Below are 20,327 nucleotides of genomic sequence, written 5' to 3' on the forward strand. Positions count from 1 at the left end.
AACAATTACTCAAGTTGAACTGGTACTTTATTTGGAGATTTGTCTTTGTTTACAATACATATTTGGATACAGGACAGTTAAAAAATATTACAGAAAAAATAAATGAAAACATGAAATTGTAACTTTAAGCATACAGTAAACAGGTTCACCGTTTTTTTTTTTCAAGCATGGCAACAGTATAAAATAAAATATTATTACTAAAGCATAACAAAAGAAGACATAAGAAAAAAGATGTACAAGAAAATTTTAAAAAGTATTAGATGTGTTAAGGCATTAACAGGCATGAGTTTAGCTGAGCGCAGGGCATGTAAAGGGAAAGCGCTAAGAGTCCAACGTTGCTCTCGGCTATGTGGTCACATCTACATGCATCTCTAACAAACATAGATTTAGTTGCCCAGCCTTGTAGCACAGCCAGCCAGCTATTTTACCTCAAATTAAAATAATTCAACAACAGATACTTCTCACATATTTCTATGTAGGCCGCCTTATAAACGTTAATGTCCTTCATATAATTTCGAAACAAAAAGCTACATCTTTCTCTTTGTTGTCATTTAAGCTCAATATAAACCTCAAATTTGGAACAGGGAATTCTCTTCTTACATATAGCACAACTCTTGTTCCATTTAAATGAACAAAGATTATCACACATCGCTGCTTCAAAACACTGATTATGAATATGTACTGACATGACAACAATCACACTGACATGTTTATGTTTTGGTAGTCACGTTTCATTAAGTGCTTTGTGCAAAATAATATAAAAAGAATGTGTACCTTTCCTTCTCTACACAGACACAACTGAGGAAACCAGAAGCACAAGAACTAGGCGATGGCTGATGTGCTTTGTGTAATGGAGCACACATAGTTCAGTAGGTAGGGGCAGGCTTTCATTAGCTTCAACCTGTTGGTAAACAGAGGCACATTAAAAAGGGATCTCTTCACCCTCTCAGGGCTTTTCACTTCTCATCTCCAGGTACAGGACTCACTGTCAACAGTCAACATGCACCAGCTGCTGATCCTGCTCAACAACTGGCCTTTGCGGGACAAAATCTGCCCTAACTCACAGTAGTAACAGCAGCACAGATTTGTCTGCATGAAAAAGCTACTTCACATGTCAGATATTGGCCTGGAGAAACTGTTGGGCTGTTGCGAGATTAAAGCAGTAAAGAAGTAGTGAGGAAACTAATTTGGCAAAATTGTGTTACATCTGTGCTGTGACCTCAATGCTGTCAAATAAACAATGCTCACATTTGTTGCAGTAACTGTAAAAACAAAAGCAAAAAAATTTGAGTTGAACATAAACTTACAGTATTTGACACTGGAGCCCTTCACACAGCTGCACATATGAACAAGGGAAATACTCAAACCCCATAAAAAGCAAGCTCTCAGTTACCAAATAATATCAATTGTTATTCTACTGGCAGATAGAACCAAAAATAAGTGTGTGCTATATTAAGGCATTCAATCTTTGGTTACTCATAGTGACACTTAAATAAATAGTATTGTATTAAAACAAGAGTAAGTTGCCTGTCTTAGACACAGTGTATAAGATTCCTCTTTCTTTCCTTACAGCAAACGTTGATTATCCTCAGCACTATGATTACAACATAGAGAGTGAAAAGCCAAATATGAGACAAAGGTTTAAATTCATGTGCCTCAGGTTTCAGCATGCACAGAGACTTGGTCTTTCACCTGTGTGCACTTCCACTACCAGCAGATTAGTAGAAGAGGGATGGCTGTGAGTTGAGGAAACCTCTAGCTCTTTAATAGAAGTTGTGTGTGTGCATGCTGCACAAACAACACAGGCACTACAGCAAAGTGATGGTCAGTATCATAATACACAAGCAGGGCAATCTACATCACCATGTCCACCCATCATGTCCAGCTGACTGACCAGCAGCTCGCAGGGCTAGAGACACTCTGACAGCACCTCATGTTTGGGTAAAGACGGATATATCATGGGAGAGCAGGTACACTCATTGTGGCTGTTGTTTTGGCTGAGTTGTATCTTCAGCTTCTCCACTTCATAGTTATGAAGATACTCCTGGACCAGGTAGCGCTCTCTCTTTACTCGAGCCCTCACGTCAGAGGGAATATCGGGAATCATCCAGGCCACAAAGAACTTGACCAGGAACACGACATGCTGTGGATGAAGAAGGCACAACAGGTTAGTTTTACTTCAAGCTAGAGTAAGCAAAACTAAGAGCTGCAGAAGGAACTCTGCATGGATTTGTATTACATCTGAAAAATGTGTGTGTGGGAGAATGGGGGGTTACTATCAATGTAACAATGGACTACTTCCCAGGGTAAGAATGTGAGGCTTAGTTAAAGTGGTGGTGGTGCTGGTGGAAGCACTGCGGCCCTGGTTTTACCTCCATGATAATGATGAAAGCCAACTTGGCAGCCAGTATATGCCAGAACTGCATAGTGTGGGAGTACTGCTTCTCATGGCCAGGAGGGTAGCGGTAGTCACGATACCTACAAAGAAGGAACATGTCAGATATTTAAATTTCCTGCAGACTTTTATATAGACTTTGATTTGATTTTTCAGTCCATTGTGCAAAGGAAACAAAAGTAATAATTACTCTAGTATTATGGTGTAGAGTAAATAATCAAATCTATAAAAGTGCATTAAAACACTTAAAAAGTACACATACAATATTAACCACACAACATTTAAATCTGAAGTTAAATAGTGATATAAGTAAAGTGATTGTGCCATAAGTTCAGCTGGGCTGCATTCATAAGGCTTTACTACATTAAAATTCTTAGCTAAAAATGGAGACACAACAATTTATGTTACTTTATACTTCTACTCCACTACATTTCACAGAGAAATATTGTGCTTTTTACTCTACTACATTTATTCAACAGCTTGAGTTAGCAGTTACTTTGATTTTACATACAAAACATATGATAAACTTATATAATATGATGACATTATTGGTGTCTTCAACCATTAGACCTGCTCACGTTGGAGTTGTGCAAAACAGATTTATGTGAAGTCACCAAATGCCATGTACTAATTAGAGTGATAAAGTTTTAAAATACTTTGGGGGTGAACCAGACAGTAGGTGTCTTTGAAATACCCAACACAAAGTTCAAATTAATTCACTCAACTTGCTACATTAAAATGCTGCTTAGATTTTAAACACATCCATAATAATAATATGCTAATGTATACAGTTAACACACTGAAAGAGGCCATTCTGCATAATGAATACTTATATTTTGATACTTTAATGCTGGTAATAATCCTCTACTTTTAATCAAGTAGAATTTTGAATTTTGGACGAGTAAGTCTTCCACCGCAGTCATATATAACATAGAAGTGGAAACATGCCCTACATCCACAATCACTTTCTCTCTCTCATATACAGAGTTTTACAATCACACACACCTGCAGGTAGTGATGGAGCTGTTGAACCAGAAAGGGTTCTCCCCGTCCTCAGGCCTGCTGGCTGCTGGGATCTCAGAGATATTAAACACCGACAGGCTGTTGTTTATGTAGCCTTTCATATTCATCTCACCCTCTGGCTGGTAGGCGTACATGTACACGAGCCGAGGGATCATATCAGAGGTGAAGGACACAATGAACGCCTAAAAAGCAGGGAAAGAAACGGTGTGAGGAAAACTAGAGGTAAAACTGGTTAGATAATGAGCAGATACAAAGCACACAGATGTAGTCCAGCACTCACATTTGTGACAACAGAGAGTACGGCCATCCCATTGAGGATTTCCTGCCAGGCTCCGATGCTGTGGGCCTTTGCTGCCACAGGACGTCTAAACTGAGTGGTGAGCTTCCAGGAATCCACTCTAACCTCGATGATGTTGTTGATAAGTGCCATCAGGGGTGCCAGGGGGAAGGAGGCGACAAACAGTGTGATGAAACCAAACTGGATCACTGGGACACAGAGGAGAGAGGTTAGTGAGAGACAGTAGGATGGAAACAGCACCATCTGGTGAATCTCAGCAGACACTGCATCTATCTATGTCTGGTTGTGAAATCAGTACTTCAAGGCTCTTTTACTAAAGTTGTATATATTTACTCAAAGCATCACAAATACTTTAAAATCTGTGTTTGTGTACATTCAACTTTGCTGCAGTATTTTAATAGGTAATTACTCAGTCTCAGTTTTGATCTAGGCCTGGTCTAGACTGAAACTGGACTCCACTAAAATGGTCATGACTGCAGCCTAGCTTTCAAGTGTGTATCTAAATCTCTCTGTGTAATGGATTGACTATGTACTGAATGTTTACCCATTTCCAGATACTCGTAGAAGAGGCCCAGCTGTCCAAAGCCCTGCAGGTCGTGGTCCTGCTCCCAGCGGCTGTACAGACTCTCTGGGTGGCTTCTTGCCTTTCTGCTGCCCCACCAGTTCATCAGCCACCTGAAGGCCACAAGGGGGCGAGAGAGAGCAGTGAGGCAACATAATTCACCCTCTGACAGCCATATTGAAGGCTGTATTGAATCTTAAATAATGGCTATAAAGAGATGACTGCGTTTCTAACCCTTCTCTCTCAACTGAGCCGAAAAGTCAAGGTTAAATTCTGTACCCGTTTGACTGGAAACTGGTTTTGCAGCCACTGATAATAGGACTTTTCACAGCAGACATTTTTGCTTGTCATAGTACCAAAGGCACAGGTATTAGGTATTGTGCTTTGGATGGTCGGTTCAGTTGGAGTACTCACGGGACCAGAGCCTCCTGGATGTTGCCCCACACCTGTTTACCAGTCATCACTATCACCAGCTGGGTGGTCAACTCAATCAAACAGCCACCAGGGTCACACTGAATGTAGACACAATGAGACAGAGAAGGCATGGTAAGGAAACCGACATTAACTCAAATTCAGGCTCAAGTTGAATTACAAGTGCTAATCTTATACAATGTAATGTAGTTATATCTGGTACCTCTTCATTTCTCAGTTTGCTCCACTTGCCAAACATATAAGCATAATCTCCGGGATAGCCAACAAACTTGCCCTTAAAGAAAGCCACGTAGAAGCAGGAGGAGTAGTAGTTGACAAACTGGAAGAGGAACATCTTCACTGTCAGTTTGTTCTCATACTCCAGGTGGGTCTTGGGAATTTCTGCCACATAGTAAAAGGTAATAAAACATAGACATAAACCAAAAAAGGAACACATTTTCACACTTTAACAATTTCAAGGATCATTATAAAAATACATAATGGTTACACAAAGAAAAAATGTAATAATCTGGAATTCGCTCTATCGCTGTGACCCTCACCCATGTCAGTGATCCAAACAGCCACTCTCTCATACATGAGATTGAGGATCATGATGATGACAAAGTTGATGCAGGAGGCGGTAACAGAGGTGGCCAGCTGTGGCGTGATTAAGGGGCCAACCACCTGCAGGTGGGCGGTGGGACTGTCCTTCATGATGCTGGCGAAGGCTGCGTATACTGCTAGGCGGTACGCTATCACCCCAATGATGCAGGCAATGATCAATGAGATCTTCAGGACAGAGACAACAGTGACAATATGAAAGACAACTACATGGCACAGCAAGTCACGAGACAAAGTACAGTGAGAACAACACACACCAAATCACACACAGACATATGAATGAAGCAAGGTGCCAACATAGATGTTAGGAGTAACTGTTATGCCTGAAGTGTGCACACATGCCCATGAAAAGAAATCTACCATAATCTCCTTATTAGCTCACTTATCGCCCCAGATTTTAATAAAATCTGGGGAGGTATGTATAAAGCCGTAAAACGTAGGTCTTAAATGGGTCACAGTTCTAAGGAGGATACCATTTTGCCCTCATTTTTAGAATTTTGTATATGTATGCATAAACATTCCTCAGTGTTTTGACTTGGTCTCAGCTCCCAAATTATTTAAGAGAGCTCCATTTCTTAGAAGTTTTATACATAATGGCCCTGTGATGATGATAAACAGTATGATAAAAAAGACAAAAAGATACAGGGTGGAGGAACAGGTAGAGTACCAAAGAAACAATGCTCACCCAGAACAGGACAGTGGCTCCAGACAGACATGCGCGCGCACACTTGGTTGTTATGGGTAAGTATGGCTCCATTTCCTAAACCATAAGCAAGCAAAGCATGGACAAGGGAGTCAGTCACCTTTTGTTATATCCTGAAAAGACAGCTCTAAAAGGCCCGGTTCCTTTAATTACCACTGGCCTCCGATGCCAGGCAGAGTGAGTCTTTTTGGGTAGGCGTTTTAGTCCAAGTCCAATTCTTTCATCTAGTGGTCTCCTGGTGAAGCCAAGCTTTTCCAAAAATTTCTTTCAAGATACTGATCCACAAGACAAACAATAATGCGGTACAGAAGGAAACTCATGCCTCTGAGTCTTTCCAGAAATATTGTGTTATCCACACAAACTACACCACACCAAAACCTCTCCCTCATCAATTTGGCATTCCATGTTAAATGCTACCCTTACCCAGAGTACCACGGCGGCCCAGCACAGACACAATTTCCCCATTAGATCTGTAGCAGTCCTTTCAAGAACCCACTCCATTTCCTACAGACGAGTGGGATGTGGTCAAGACAAATTACAGCACCGTTTCTGTTTATTTCACAAGTCTGTGTCACTATCACTTAGTAATATTGTTCTTAATCGAAGAGTCTCCATTCAAACCAGTTTTTTAGTCCAAGAACTGGCAATGAATGACTGCAACCAACTCAGTGTGAAGAACCTGTATCCAATAAATACAATACTGTAGGTCCTACCATACAGTATATCTGTCTGATAAAGCCTTGTGGAAGCTACACAGACCTAGAGCTGTACATTAGAACAGTATCATACAGTATATTAGTATTTCATGAGCACACAAACACCTGAGTGATGCGGTTCAGCTTGCGGTTGGTGCACTTGGTCTCATACTCTGGCCGAAGCTGCAGCTGCTGTTGCTCCTCCTCAAAGTCGACCAGATCCCACTCGTACTCGAGACGAGCCTGCCGTCTCTTCCAGAACTCCAGAAACAGCGTCACTGCAGAGCATACGACCCCCAAATGTAATTTTTCAGTGCTTTGACCCCCATCCACCTCTATTATATTGGTGTGGTGGCAAAACTGTCAGATCTCAGCACCTCGGCAGATGAAAAATATGTGAGAAAATGTGTTTTTTGTATGATTTGGGTGAATAAGAATAGAGTAACAGTGATTTTAAATAACTAATAATAGTTCAACAGCTCCCACTAGGTGGTGCACTGGATTAGAAAATACAAAATGCAGAGAGCAGACATTTTTACTCACCCCAAATTCCCATAAATATGGCAAAAAACACTGTTCCCACATTGTCGAACAGGTGTGATTGCTGAAAGAAGAACATGTTTGAGAAATGGTGAGATTATGAAAAACGGATTTGTTGACATTTAGCTGCAATCCCCCTTTTAAATATCACATAATGTGAATAGAACATGAATCATGATGAACAAAAACAACTCAAGTCATAAAGCCAGGATGTCTCACCCATGAGGAGTTGCATGTTGTGTTGAGTTTCCAGTAGCCACATTTCTTGTCACACAGCGGGCACATGATAATATTGCCTCCGATTTCATCACTACATATTTCTTTACTGTGGGGAAATGAGAGCTTTTTCAATAAAAGGAACAACAACATTAGTAATGAAAATAATACCTAATATTTAATGACATCTGAACTACAAACAAATCAGGCTGGTATTCTTCGTGAAAATCACCTCCACTCGTTGTCATCGTAGGTGAGGAATCCATAGATGAAACAAATTGTCCCGACTATTGCTGCAAACAACAGCATCTCAGTGTAGAAACCCAGCCATGCAAAATATATACCTATCTTCTCCCCATAATACTTCCTGTTGAATGGAAAAACAAAATTTTTGCTGTATATTCTTCTGCTGCCATATTAATGTTGAGTAAATACACATCAGATATGACTACTTTGCTTTCAAGTCTTACCTTATAAGATTGAGGGGCTGCTCCTTGAAGAAACAGAGGAATCTGGCCCAGTGTTTGTACAGATTGTATCTCTCACTTTCGCAGTTAGCATCCTTCGATCTTTTCCAGTATCTACACTGCACAAACACAGAAGACAAGGTTTATTACCACAATCATTTCGTTATTGAAAAGTTATTCATCCTTGCAATGCAACATCCAGCACGGCCTCCAACAGGATGTTACTGTTGGAAACCAATGAGTGCACACTCCATTGTTCACCAAAAGAGGCTCACATCATGCAGCGGGAAGGCAGCAGTGTAGGTGCCGTTGTTGAGTAACCTCTTGATTCCCTTCTTGTCTTTATCTCCACATTCATCCCTGAAGTATGAACAGCGGGACAGGATGTAGTAGACCTGGGCAGAGAGAAAAATAGAAAGAGTTAGTGTTTTGTTGATCAGAGGCTTGAAAATTGTTTGGGTAAAAACTGAATTATAAAGTTGCTTCTGTATTCACAACAGTGTAAGCTTCAAATTAAGCAGGTTATGTCTATTGTGAAGAATTGAATGGCTATTATCTTGGTTGTTTAAATGAGCCTTTTCAAAAATGTAACTAAAATGTAACACATGCCTGCACACAGAACTGTAACATACTGCAGTATTTTCAAATTTGATCTGAATGTCAGGGGATTTTTTTCATTTAAAAGGTCACAAACAAGATAAGAAAGTCATGGTCAAAGCATTCTTACTATCCTGTTGCGAGTAGAAGGGGGGAAGAACGTCTCTTTGTCGTCGATAAGGAAGAAGTCAGACTTGCTCTTGTTGAAGGGAGCTGTGAAATAGTCTGGCTCAGGGTGCATGATGTGCTCTGGCAGACGAAAAGGGGTGGACAGCCAGTTCATGGGCATCTCACTGTTATCAGGGATGTCGTTGGCCTTGAATGGGACCTTGATCTTCAGCACGTCTGCGTAGGTGGCCAACACTTCCCATGGAGCGTGGATCTTCACGAAATAAGTCCTTCCATCTTCTGACTCCTGATGGTAATGACAGTGAGACAGGTGTCACTGTATAATAAGTGTAGGGCTACCAATTCATACACTAAAAAAGAAATTCCCTGAAAAGTGCTTTTTACAGGTTTTATGCAAAATTCATCATTTGTTGACTATAGAGTATGAAGATAAATGGCAGTGTTTGCTTTTGCTGTATCACAAAGACACTTTTGTACTGGTTTAATGTTTTACGACAAAAAACATATATGTGATATGATATACACATACATATACATTATGTCTTCGTGGGCCACTTAATTCCCTTTTACATTAGACATAATCACACAAATAACTGGACAGTCTTACCGATTTATCTTCTGTCTCAAGCTCCAGGCCAACATTCAACAGATTGGCCTCATACACCTTCCTCCTCTCCTTCATTGAAAATTGACAAAATGTACCTCCTTGTTAGAGCTGACATTTACTGTCTCGTTTTACAACACAGGTGGATAATACACAGAAATGGGCCTCTTGTTTGCCCTTCCTCATACAGTGGAAAAAATGAATGAGCTCCTGACTAGGCCAGAGTGTTGACTCACTGATGAGGCTGTGGGTAAAATGTGAGTCAGCTGTGACACTGCCTCATATCCGAGGAGTGGTAACACAGAGATGTGAAGACTAACAGCTCAGTACCAAACACTAAAAGTCTTTCAGCACTCCAGCTGATAAAGAGACTACAAAGAGAGCCACAAAAAGACATGCGACCAACGACAGTATGGAAATACTTCAGAGTTGATTAACATAAGAAAATAGAGTTGTGTCTGTCTCTTGAAGTGATCTTCTCAGAAAATTCCTTGAGAGGATTACTAGCTGAGAATAACAGTTTATCTAACTTTATCAGTGTTGTGGTATTTAGGGTATGCCGCTGACACACACTGTGAACTCTGAGGATATCCTGTAGTAACAAATTCTTACAGTTTAAATCAAGAAGTGGAAATAACGTTAGCTGTTCTTTTGTGTGACATTTTAGGATTTCAAGATATTTAGTTCTGGCCACAATGAATAATATTCGCTGTCATTCTGCTGAGTTGGAAATATAACAATAACAACACTGTAAACATACATCAAGAAACAGAACATCGGTTATTACAAACATATGCTTACAGTTAGTGAACTAGGGAAATGTAACTTGTATATACAGTACATAGAAGTTGTTTCTTACCTGTTTTCTCTCACCATCTTTATCGTCAACATAGGACAGGACAAAATCAATCCGGCGCACTCCATCGCGGAAGAACACAGAGTCTTTACTGTGTTGCTGTTTGTCAATCTATAGTGAGATAGAACAGAGGTTACATCGTTTAAACACACACATACACAGGTACAGCATCAGCTCAACAAGTCTTTGGATGTATTCAGCACAGCAGACCACACAGTCAAGCTATGTCAGTGGCTAACACCAAAACCTTTGCCTAAAACAACAAAAATACTGAAATGGAGGGCATCTGCTATGACTAAGATGTTTCTTGTGACTTGTGTCCTCTTTATAGGATTTATTGAACAAAGTGAGAATAGGCTTTTTTGTATCACATAATGAAATCCAGAAAGATATCCAGAATCCTGTCAATGCTTTGATTTCAGGTCATCTGTCAACTCATTAAACACAACCTGAAGTTAAAAGTCATAGCAAAGGATATGTGGAGAGAACTACAAATTTATGAATGCCATTCTCTACACAACAGGGACATCTAGCAGCCATATCAGGCTAAACACTCCAACATTGTTGTACTTTATTTGTCTATGCTTTTCTGTAAATCCTGGAATCCATAGTGTCTAAAAACACATGTATTGGTGGCTAAAGAAATTCCAAGCACGTGTATCAGCAAATGCTAGCCCTTCAGTGGCCATATCTTTAGCAGTTCCAGGGCAGAAGAGGAATGAACCACAGGAATGCTTCAGGGAGGAAAGGAAGGCATGACTGCTTGCTGTTGGTGCTGCTTCAGCTGTTCAGAAAGCTAAAAATAACCATGTACCATGAACCTCTGTCATCACTATTCACTACAGTAGCTACCTACACAGGACTGCAGACCATTTAGAGAACTCAGACATTCAGCATCAGAAAAACTACAACATCGCACTCGGTCACATCTACGGCCACTGTACTGTTGTTCTGTTCAGTTTGCCTGTCGATCAGCACAACACTGTGGGGGTAGGGAGGAAAGGAAAAGCACTTTACCTCCATGGCCCACTCCCTTTATGGTTATGATGCATCAGTGGAAAGTCCGATAGAGCAAAATTGTCTTTCTCCAGGGGGCACAGGCTGGCCCTGAAAGCACTGCTTTTCTCACGCTCACTCCACTGATCCCCCAGCCAGAGGAGCTCCATCCAGTCTACTCACCTCCCAGGACAAGCCCTCACTTGCGCAAACATTCAGAAAAGGGAGAGGGAGAGAGGTGGAAGGCGGGATAGTAGGAGAGAAGTAGAGGAGACTCCTAGAGATTACATCAGCACGGGGATAGCATAGCTGCTGCCAGCTAGCTAGCTAATGTAATAAGAGCACAGCATCAAAAAATGGGAGGTGACATCACTATACTGTACAACACTGACCATCAGGAGAGTAAAAGCAAGAGTCCCACACACATGTTGTATAATATTTCAGATAAAGAGTAAAACCTGAAAAACCAACAGACTACATGAAGAAATCTGCTCTGATAAGGCTGATAAGGGTGAACTACAGAAAATCTGTAAAAACAGTCTGACTTGATTGTTTGAAACTAATCAGCTAAACAATCAGGAGACCTTCCCACAATGGTGTACAAAGTGCATATGAGACACTATCAATGAAAAAATGCATGTAAATTGCAGATATATTGCACAAATCAACAAAGGTATTGATATACTGTAATTAAGACAGCTGTTTTTTAGCTCTATAGCTGGATCTACCGCCCTGGTTCCTACTGTACTAACTCATAGAAGCATTTGTGTCTACGTGTTCAACCTTTTTACAGTTTTCTTATCCAAAATTATGCATACTGTACGTTCTAACCACTGGTCTGCATTACCTCCCAGACTAGATTGGACCATGTTGACCATGGCAGGGTGGTTGCTTTCTTTAACTGTGACGTCGCTACAGAAACTCTCTAATTTGCCGTAATTACAGATCAGCCATATGGAATCAGTGCATCTGCTGGGACCTACTTCTGCTCAGCAAAGCTGGTAGAGGCCACAGAGTTCTATACATTTGCCAACTAACCCCTAACTACTGGGTGTTTGGACATATGTACGTCTTTTATCTTAATTAAGGAGGGTAAAAGTAGAACATGGTGTAAGATAAATAGGCTAGTAGTTTCAGGGAGGGGCTTCTTTAAAATATTACTTCCAAAGCATTGCTTTTTTGGGCTAAAAGAGTTTGGAACAGAACTTCCATGGAACTGGTCACCTCTTTGGTTTGAAATATATCATCATAATGTAGAATCCTCTCTCCACCCTTTGACTCTCTTGTCTAGCTTCATTTTCTACACTTTAACACCCCTGTAAAGTCTCTAAAGCACTCTGATATTAGTGCCACAAAATCTAATGGCAAGAGTGCAATTCTCTTCTGTCTCCGTTTTTTTGCTTTATTATTTCAACAATATCAAACTGAAGAGTCTTTTTCTTCTTTCTTTTTTTGTGCAAAAAACATAGTTCTGTATTGCTATCCAAATTTAGTACATGGCTGCTTCTATATCTCTGGATTATAGCTTTATTTCATTGCAATAAATCATTGTAATCCTTAAATTTGTTCCAAACTCAGAGAAGACTGTTTTTCTCCAGAGCTAAAAAAGGAAAATTGAATACTCCAATTCCCAGATTTGCACAAAATTGTATCTGGTTCAGTGAGCCTCTCTAAAGGTTCACATTGACAACCCCAAACTTCTTGTAGGAGGAGCGCTATACACTCAGCTTTTGTTTTCATTCTTCATTACAGAGGCAATTTATAGATGTGCAGCTGCCTCCCCTCTAAAACTCCTTGATGTGATCTTCCACTTGGCTAAATCGTAGCCTTTACTTGGAGGGAGCCAGATTACTAGAAAGGCTTATTGCTGGGGTTTTTTCCCCTAAAGATTAGCCGCTTTTAAAAAAGGGTAATGATTCCACTTTTCATTAAAATGAGTTACACACTGTTTAAGGAAGACCACATTTTAGAGGATTCAAAAGAAGAAGCCTACAGTACATTATATGGTTAGCCACAGCAAAGTTCAGTCCTGTCATGAGCACAGGGCAGGGCCATGATTACAGTATAGACTGTATACACTTAAAATACACACATAAATGCACACACACAAAAACAGCTAGGCAAATGACAAATACGGTACACAGTGCATGTGCAAGTCTATGTGTGTGTGTGAGTGTGTCTGCAAAGTGTGCACTTTCTAATTACGCTGTAACACCACCAAGCTGTTGCTGTCTCTTCAGTGAAGCATACGATTATCACAGGTGAGAACAAAGCAGGTGAAAAGGCCTTTTCCATTTTTAATGAACTCTGATGATGCATCAACACATAGCTCATGCCAGTATGTTTCCATTACTCTCTGCAGAAAAAAACATGCCTTCCAGAAGCCTACATCAGCTCTCTACCAAGAAATGTGTATTGATTTCAACTCTGATGTCCAAGCTATATTCTCGGAATATAATATATGGAGAAACTCAACACTGAACAGACATTCCTCAAGAAGGAAATAAAGGCTGGCAGGCAGGCAGACATATGCATAGTAAGTTGCATCACATCACAAGCCTGTTTTACCATGCCATACCCTGGAACGAAACCTCAGGAATAGTGCCCGCTTTCTCGACAGCTGTGGAGGAACCGAGTGGAAAGTGAGGGAAAGCCTAACAACACAACAAATTCAACAGCATACAGCTAAAACTGTAGCAGCAACCTTACAGAGGTGATCAAAATGGATCAAAAAGTCAGACTCCACACACATTGCATTATGTTTACACATTGTTGCAGATTATGTCCAAAAACACTTCATAACACTGTAAAAAACACTAAATGTTATAAGTCAGGCATTGTCACAGTCAGGTCTTACTCAGTTATGGGTTAGAGTTCAGAGATGATGTGAGATGACATACAAACACGCAGACACTGACACAGCAGCATGCATCTGTGTCCTCGACTGGTGTCTTACCCCAGTCAAAGTATTGATTTGCTCTAAAGTCTGAGTCTCAAACTGTGGACTGTCGCTGTGGTCAGAGGGGGCCAGGGAGGCCAGGCTGGTGTTGAGAGACTCACAGGTCTCTAGACACTCATCAGGCGTTAGAGGAGACTTTAAGCACAGTGTGAAAGGAGAAGAATAGACAGGAGCATAAAGTTTATCTCCAACTCTCTCAGGACATTTGCAGGTTGTAAACTATTTTGACTGGATTGGAAAAAAAAAAGAAATCTCAAAACTGAGACTGTTAGATTTAGGCTCAACTGAGATCCACAAGATAAACCCTCCTGCCACATGTTGGCTGTTGATTGATAGAGGATTTACAACAAGAAAATCATCTATAGTGACTATTTAACTTTTAAAAGAGAAGGAAGGAAATCTTTTACTTGTACACAATTAACTTCCTGCTATCATGTTTACAGGAGGTAAGCTGGATGTGAAGATACGATGCTGTCAAACTGAATTCTTTCATGCAGCTTTCTTGGAAAGCTAAATATTAACATATAGGAGGGACACATTTTCACATATTTAAATATCTGGTAAAGATTCAAATCATCCAAGGATATGCAAACTATGAGGCACTTGCAGCCATATATAACGACATGGGATGTTATAAAGTTACTATTTGGAATTTGTATGAAAAGAAGTTCTCTCTCTGAAACTCTTCACAATCAAGGCAAAAGAAGTTGCTTTACAGAAACATCTGTTTGAAGGTGCTAAATGTAAGAAGGTGGTGAGTTCGGTGTTTACCGCTGATTGTCCCTGCTCAAGGGATCCTGTGCTGGATGAGGCATGTTGGTGGTAGCCATTTTTATCATCTGCAAGACAGTAACACAAAGAACACTGAATTAACAATAGAATTACCAATGTTAATTATGGGAGTATTCTCTAACCACTGTAAGAGAATAATAACAAGTAGCATAATAAATCTCAGACAGGCAGGTTGGTGGCAGTAAAGTTAAGTTTCAGGCATATGAACAGCTGCCTGAGTCTACAGAGGAGCAGTGACAGACAGCCAATGTTGTGGTCTATATTTGCACAGCATTTTGTGGCAGCGCTCCCAAAGGCCAGACAGCATGACTTAACAGGATCACTGTGAAAGAACACACACAGCCACGTTTCTGTGCTGCGATTCTACCACGACAGTGAGCGACTGCAGGAAACGAGAATGAGAAGACACCCTCAGTGTGTTTGAAAGTGAAAGTGTGATGAAACATGGCTTTAACCATGATAAAGTTCTACTTTGATCTGCCCTTAACTTCCTGTCAAATGCAGTTTACATTCTGAGAAAAAGATTTACATAAACAAATGGCAGGGCAGCATCAAGCACTGTTGGCACCACTATGGCTAAAAAACATAAAGAAGGTTTCAGCCTCTGTGTCTGTGTTTTTAAATAGAAATGCAACAGTCCTAATTGATGGTCTCTCTGAGGTTATATTTAGTCTGGACTCAAAACAGAAAATGTGCTTACACAGACCTGAAACAAGCATTTGAACCTTGTAATATGTAAACCTTCTCTGTCTCTACGTTATTACACACCAAGTCAACAAACTACAAGTTAGTGGTTCAAAACTAAAATGAATGACATTTATCATAAAAGCTCCACGCCAGAACTGGAGTACAGCACAACTTGTGATGCGGCTTTTCAGCTTTTCCCACTGCAGACCTTTGCTTTTTATTTTCTTGGACTGTTTTTCACTTAAGCTTTACTTACTTACTTAAGCTCTTGATAATGTCTCACAGTAACAATGTAACAACTAAAAGATATGCAATTGTATTTAGACTATGAAAATCAAGCCTGATGTTATCATTTGCGTACACAGCATGATTGTTGTTACCAGTATCTTTTGAGTTATGACTGTGGACGTTTGGAGGAGACTGCAGTAACCCCTTAAAGAATGCTTGATAATCAGTACTATACAGTACAGTTTACAGCAGATTTGGACTTAAAGCTAAAACACGTAGACACCCTTTTATGATAGACGTTTATAGTGTTTTAACAACAACATTAAAGCCAACTTCTTGTTTCATCTTCCCTAAAAACCAGTTATGATAGTGACTTGGACATAGATTTGGACAGCTGTGTTCCAAAATATATTTCTTTCACAACATATGAGAATGCCTCTCGAACATATTTTTTGCACAGTTGGACGCAGTATTAGAGCACTCAGTGTTAGCCATTCAGCTAAGCCAAGAGTCTTTTCCCACCTAGCTAAGAAGCCTCCACAGTTAAGCCTTTGTTTAAGAGAGAGCAGCTGATCACAGTGGAAATGCCACAAGGCTGCATCTGTCTCTTTCTTTTTTACCACAGCAACCCAACAGACTCAAGACCGCAAACCCCATGTACATCTATTATTTACACAAAGAAAGTAATTTTACAACTCAGCTATACTGATAATAAAAGGCAAATCCTGTTGAAACAGCGACAACAAATACAGCTGGTTTATTTAAATAACAGAGATATGATCTCCAAGCTATTTCTACTCTTGAGTATCGGTATAGCTGTATTGAATTTTGCACCCATAGTTTTTCAGTGTTGTCACTGCCGCCTTGCAGGGGTGTTAACGTAAATTCAGCAGCCTCACTTCAAACTGCTACATTTTGTGTATGAAAACAGTGGGTTAGGGTGTGTCTGATTTCTGATTTCGTCGTCATGTTTAGAGTTGCAAGTTTCAGGTGCACACATACACCTGCTTTAACAGGTCAGTTCACATATCAAGACAATGCTAGATACATTTAATCCATATATAATACAGTATGGGTGAGCACAATCACAATAAGCAAAAAATCCAAGTTAGTCTGAATCTGCATGGTCAAACCATAACCACAAACAGTTTGGGGATCTGTACCTTCAGTATGTTCAATGTGGTTTGAATCTGTATTTAAATACAGTGCACAAAGAGTTTGTAAGCAAACTGTGAGACCTTCAGCTGTCCACGTGTTTTGACGTTACATTTTGCACACAAAATTACATTTAAAGACTCTCAGATTATTAGTTTTTTTAATTAATTTAAACTCTGAATGTGTTGTCTGGAAATAACAGCAGTGTGGGGATATGTAACAGTAAGACTTTTTGAGTGTATATTTACTGAAAATGCATTTTTGCTGGGTCTCCATTTATACAATAGGAATACAGTGTATATATATTCAGTTCTGATGGTTTGTGAAAGTTACAAAGACGCTGTTTTCCATCAGCAGTTGCCATTGTAGAATCTATGTACCTCTATATTAAAATGATCAAGATTTGGAGTATTATTGTGATTTAATGTTGTGGAGCTGTGAGTGTGATTTGTAGAAAACACTGCTTCCACTTTTGACACCATAAACACACAACACCAAGGTAACAGTAACTCTGGTTCATGATCCTATAGTGATCACTCACACTTCAATCTCAGCTAGACTGCTGTCTAGGATTCTCTGTATGCTGCAGATGAAACACAGCACATTTACATTTAAATCGATTCATACAGATAAGGGTTGCTGGAGAGCATCCAGAGTGATCATCCTCCATTCTGCAAAACCATAACTGGCTAAAAGCACAGTCCTCTGTCTAAGCCTTTGTTTAAAATCCCCATCAGAAGCAGAGAGAGATTTGGGGTTTGTATTGGTGGATAAAGTGGCAGCCTGTAAGAGTGTTTCCAGAAAGCAGGCCAGCTGTCGGAGGCTGGCTGGCTATAAGTCACTGCTGTTTTCATGGAAAGAAAGCCAGGCTATGAGCTGGTTACAGCGTTCAAGGGGAATTGTACAAGTCGGATACATTTTAAAATAGCTGAACAAATGTTACTATAATTCATTTTAAAATGTCCTGTATTTAGGTGAAGTGGTACATATGCCAACATATATATAGCTTACACGAACTGAAACTTTATCACATAACATAGCCACACTAAAACTACAACCCTTTAAACGTCATTCTAAAGTGTTGTAGTTTTAGTGTGGCTAATGTTTGTTTGTTTGTTTCATATTTTTCGAAAACTTTTGATTGTTTTAAAGTTCCGTACGTGCTGGGGAATACCAACCTCAGGTTAGTCTTAATTAATTTCCCAGTAGGAATCTCAACACTAATGAAGATCAACACACTAACTTCATAGCAACATTGTAAAACTACGGATCCGCAGCTTTAGGGCAGACCGGCGGCCGGCTGGCTCTAGCTTTTGGCTAACGTTACTCACCATTGAACGACTCTGTTGGGCTCATCTCAATTAAACTGTCCCCTCCCGCTTTTCCAGTTATTCGGTGCATGTTGAGTCTGTCGTGTACACAAGCCCTGCTTATTGGTCCTCATGTACACCAAGATATCCCCAGCCAGACGATTTCTGTCCCGCCTTCCCACGCCTGAACTCCGGGCCGTTCTCCTTCACGGTCGTGCTCTTCAGAGACGCCTCAGCTAGCGGACCAGGCTACCTGGAACACGAAGGCTGACCTCCTTCACCCACTGCCCGCGGGACTGAGTGCTGCATCACTTCAGCACGGAGGAGGGGGGGAGAGGGGAGTGGCTCCACACCACACAAGCCAATAGTCTGAGCCTGGCGGGGGGGGGGACACAGATACTGAACCCAAATGTCTATATTTTAGGCATGTAAAAGTGAACGAACACAAATGGACAGTCCAAATATGTAACATTAGCTTTTGACATACTACAGAAGCTAACTTTAACTAGCGAACAAGTTGGAGGCAAACTTTCCTCCATGGAGTTCATTAAAACAACTGGGACTGTATGTTTGCACTTCAGTATTCTACTTACCAAGAAAGAAAAGAAAATATAGCTAGGTTGGGTCTAAACAGTCGTCTGTTTTTAAGTTACTTTCTGGCCAGTGTTACTCAGATGTTCATTGTTAACGGATGAGAGTTCGTGAAGAGTGTCGTTGCCATGGTCACCAGCAATTTAACAGTTCTAGAACTGTGTTTGAGATATGACACCTTCCAGCCAACACTGCAGGATTGTTTCTACCACTGGATGTTTTGAAAAATCTGGAAGTGAAACCAAGTGGGTGGACTACACACTGTCCTAGTAACGGCCTAGTAGCTGCTGCTCATCCATCTGCAGTCAGACTCATAGAATGTGTTAATATGCTCAAATTAAGCTACATTAAACAAAGACAGACTACTCAAGGCTTGGATTACAAGGATACAATGATTTGAGTTTCTTGGGTTTTGATGCCATATCAATATGTTCCCTTAGCTAATTTATTTGCGTAGGTATAAATTAAATTCGCTTGGCAAAATGTCTAGAGTGAGAGCTTCCAGGAACTCCTTCACAACAACCACATGAGTCAAATCACTCATGCATTTTCCAATATTGTTTCGTATCAAGAGACTTCAATCTCGTACCTGAGAAGATGTTCAGGCAGTTAAAGAGAAGTATATGTTCCCATAATAGAGAGTGAACCCTCAGTAATCATTTTAGGCTATAACAGTCAAAAGTCCTCAGAAAAATATAACATATTAGACGTTCAATTCTTTGCTGAAGAGCCCTTTCACGGACTGTGGATAGTGAACCCTTCAGCAGTCACTCGGATGTTTAGTTTAGTGTTTTGTTCAAGTCTGTTGTTTTCTCTCTGGCAGGGCGTTCACACAGGAAAGGGTCTATCAGCAGCTTCCCTTCTCCTCTCAGCCACCTCTCTCCTCTGTACTAACACTCCGATCAAATTTAGCAGCAGCGGCTCCCTCTACCACCCTTCAAGTGGTTTACACGGTCCAGTCTGATCCTCCTCTGCGGGGTGTGGCCGAGGACAGAAATACAGCCGCTTATTATTTTCTCGACCACTTTTTCTTCAGCCTCATATCGCCTCTCCTCCTTGACATGTGGGTCTTCTTGGGTGTGTAGTGCCGTCCAAGGTTTCCAAGACAGTAAGGGTAACAGTCATCTTTAATAACAAGGCACGGAGGGCCACCCGTTTGACATGTTAGTTTTTCTTTCGGTCAAAGAAAAACGATGGGAAACAGAAATGGGAATCACAAGACACATGAAGCAGATACAGATTTTAAATATTAGCCTATATTTAATATGGAAATGTGCAGCCATGTTCAAACACAGCAAGACACCAATGTCAGTAAAATATACTTGAAATAGGCCATTCAAAGTAAAAGTACTCATGCAGAATAAACATTTTCAGACAGTAATAATTAGATTACATTACTGGATTATTCCTATTTATGCTTTAAGCAGCATTTCAGTGTTGTGGGTAAGGTGGAGTAAAGTTTAATAGTTTTACATACTGTTTCATCTGTCAC

At 40.4% G+C, this 20,327-nt stretch overlaps 1 protein-coding gene across 4 annotated transcripts; it reads right to left on the reverse strand.

Moving 5' to 3' along the window:
* Nucleotides 1-9: 9 nt before the first annotated feature.
* Nucleotides 10-18,942, reverse strand: ano5a (anoctamin 5a). Of its 4 annotated transcripts, none has more exons than XM_044194410.1 (23): nt 18,838-18,942; nt 18,266-18,619; nt 14,844-14,911; nt 14,070-14,207; nt 13,692-13,733; nt 10,121-10,228; nt 9,265-9,333; nt 8,659-8,943; nt 8,207-8,326; nt 7,935-8,050; nt 7,697-7,831; nt 7,468-7,573; nt 7,252-7,312; nt 6,835-6,986; nt 6,437-6,517; nt 5,250-5,478; nt 4,913-5,091; nt 4,693-4,790; nt 4,261-4,391; nt 3,699-3,904; nt 3,401-3,600; nt 2,373-2,478; nt 10-2,143 (listed from the first exon to the last, which is right to left on the reverse strand). In XM_044194410.1, the coding sequence occupies exons 2-23, from the start codon at nt 18,333-18,335 to the stop codon at nt 1,910-1,912; spliced, it is 2,934 nt and encodes a 977-aa protein (XP_044050345.1). In that variant the 5' UTR covers nt 18,336-18,619; nt 18,838-18,942; the 3' UTR covers nt 10-1,909. The 4 variants fall into 4 exon arrangements, with proteins under 4 accessions (XP_044050345.1, XP_044050346.1, XP_044050347.1 ...); XM_044194411.1 differs by lacking the exon at nt 6,437-6,517 and adding an exon at nt 5,996-6,070 and having other exon boundaries at nt 18,838-18,939; XM_044194412.1 differs by lacking the exons at nt 13,692-13,733; nt 14,070-14,207; nt 18,838-18,942.
* Nucleotides 18,943-20,327: the final 1,385 nt, after the last annotated feature.

Source organism: Siniperca chuatsi, linkage group LG4 (genome assembly GCF_020085105.1).
Source record: "Siniperca chuatsi isolate FFG_IHB_CAS linkage group LG4, ASM2008510v1, whole genome shotgun sequence".
Classification (NCBI taxonomy): Eukaryota; Metazoa; Chordata; class Actinopteri; order Centrarchiformes; family Sinipercidae; genus Siniperca; species Siniperca chuatsi.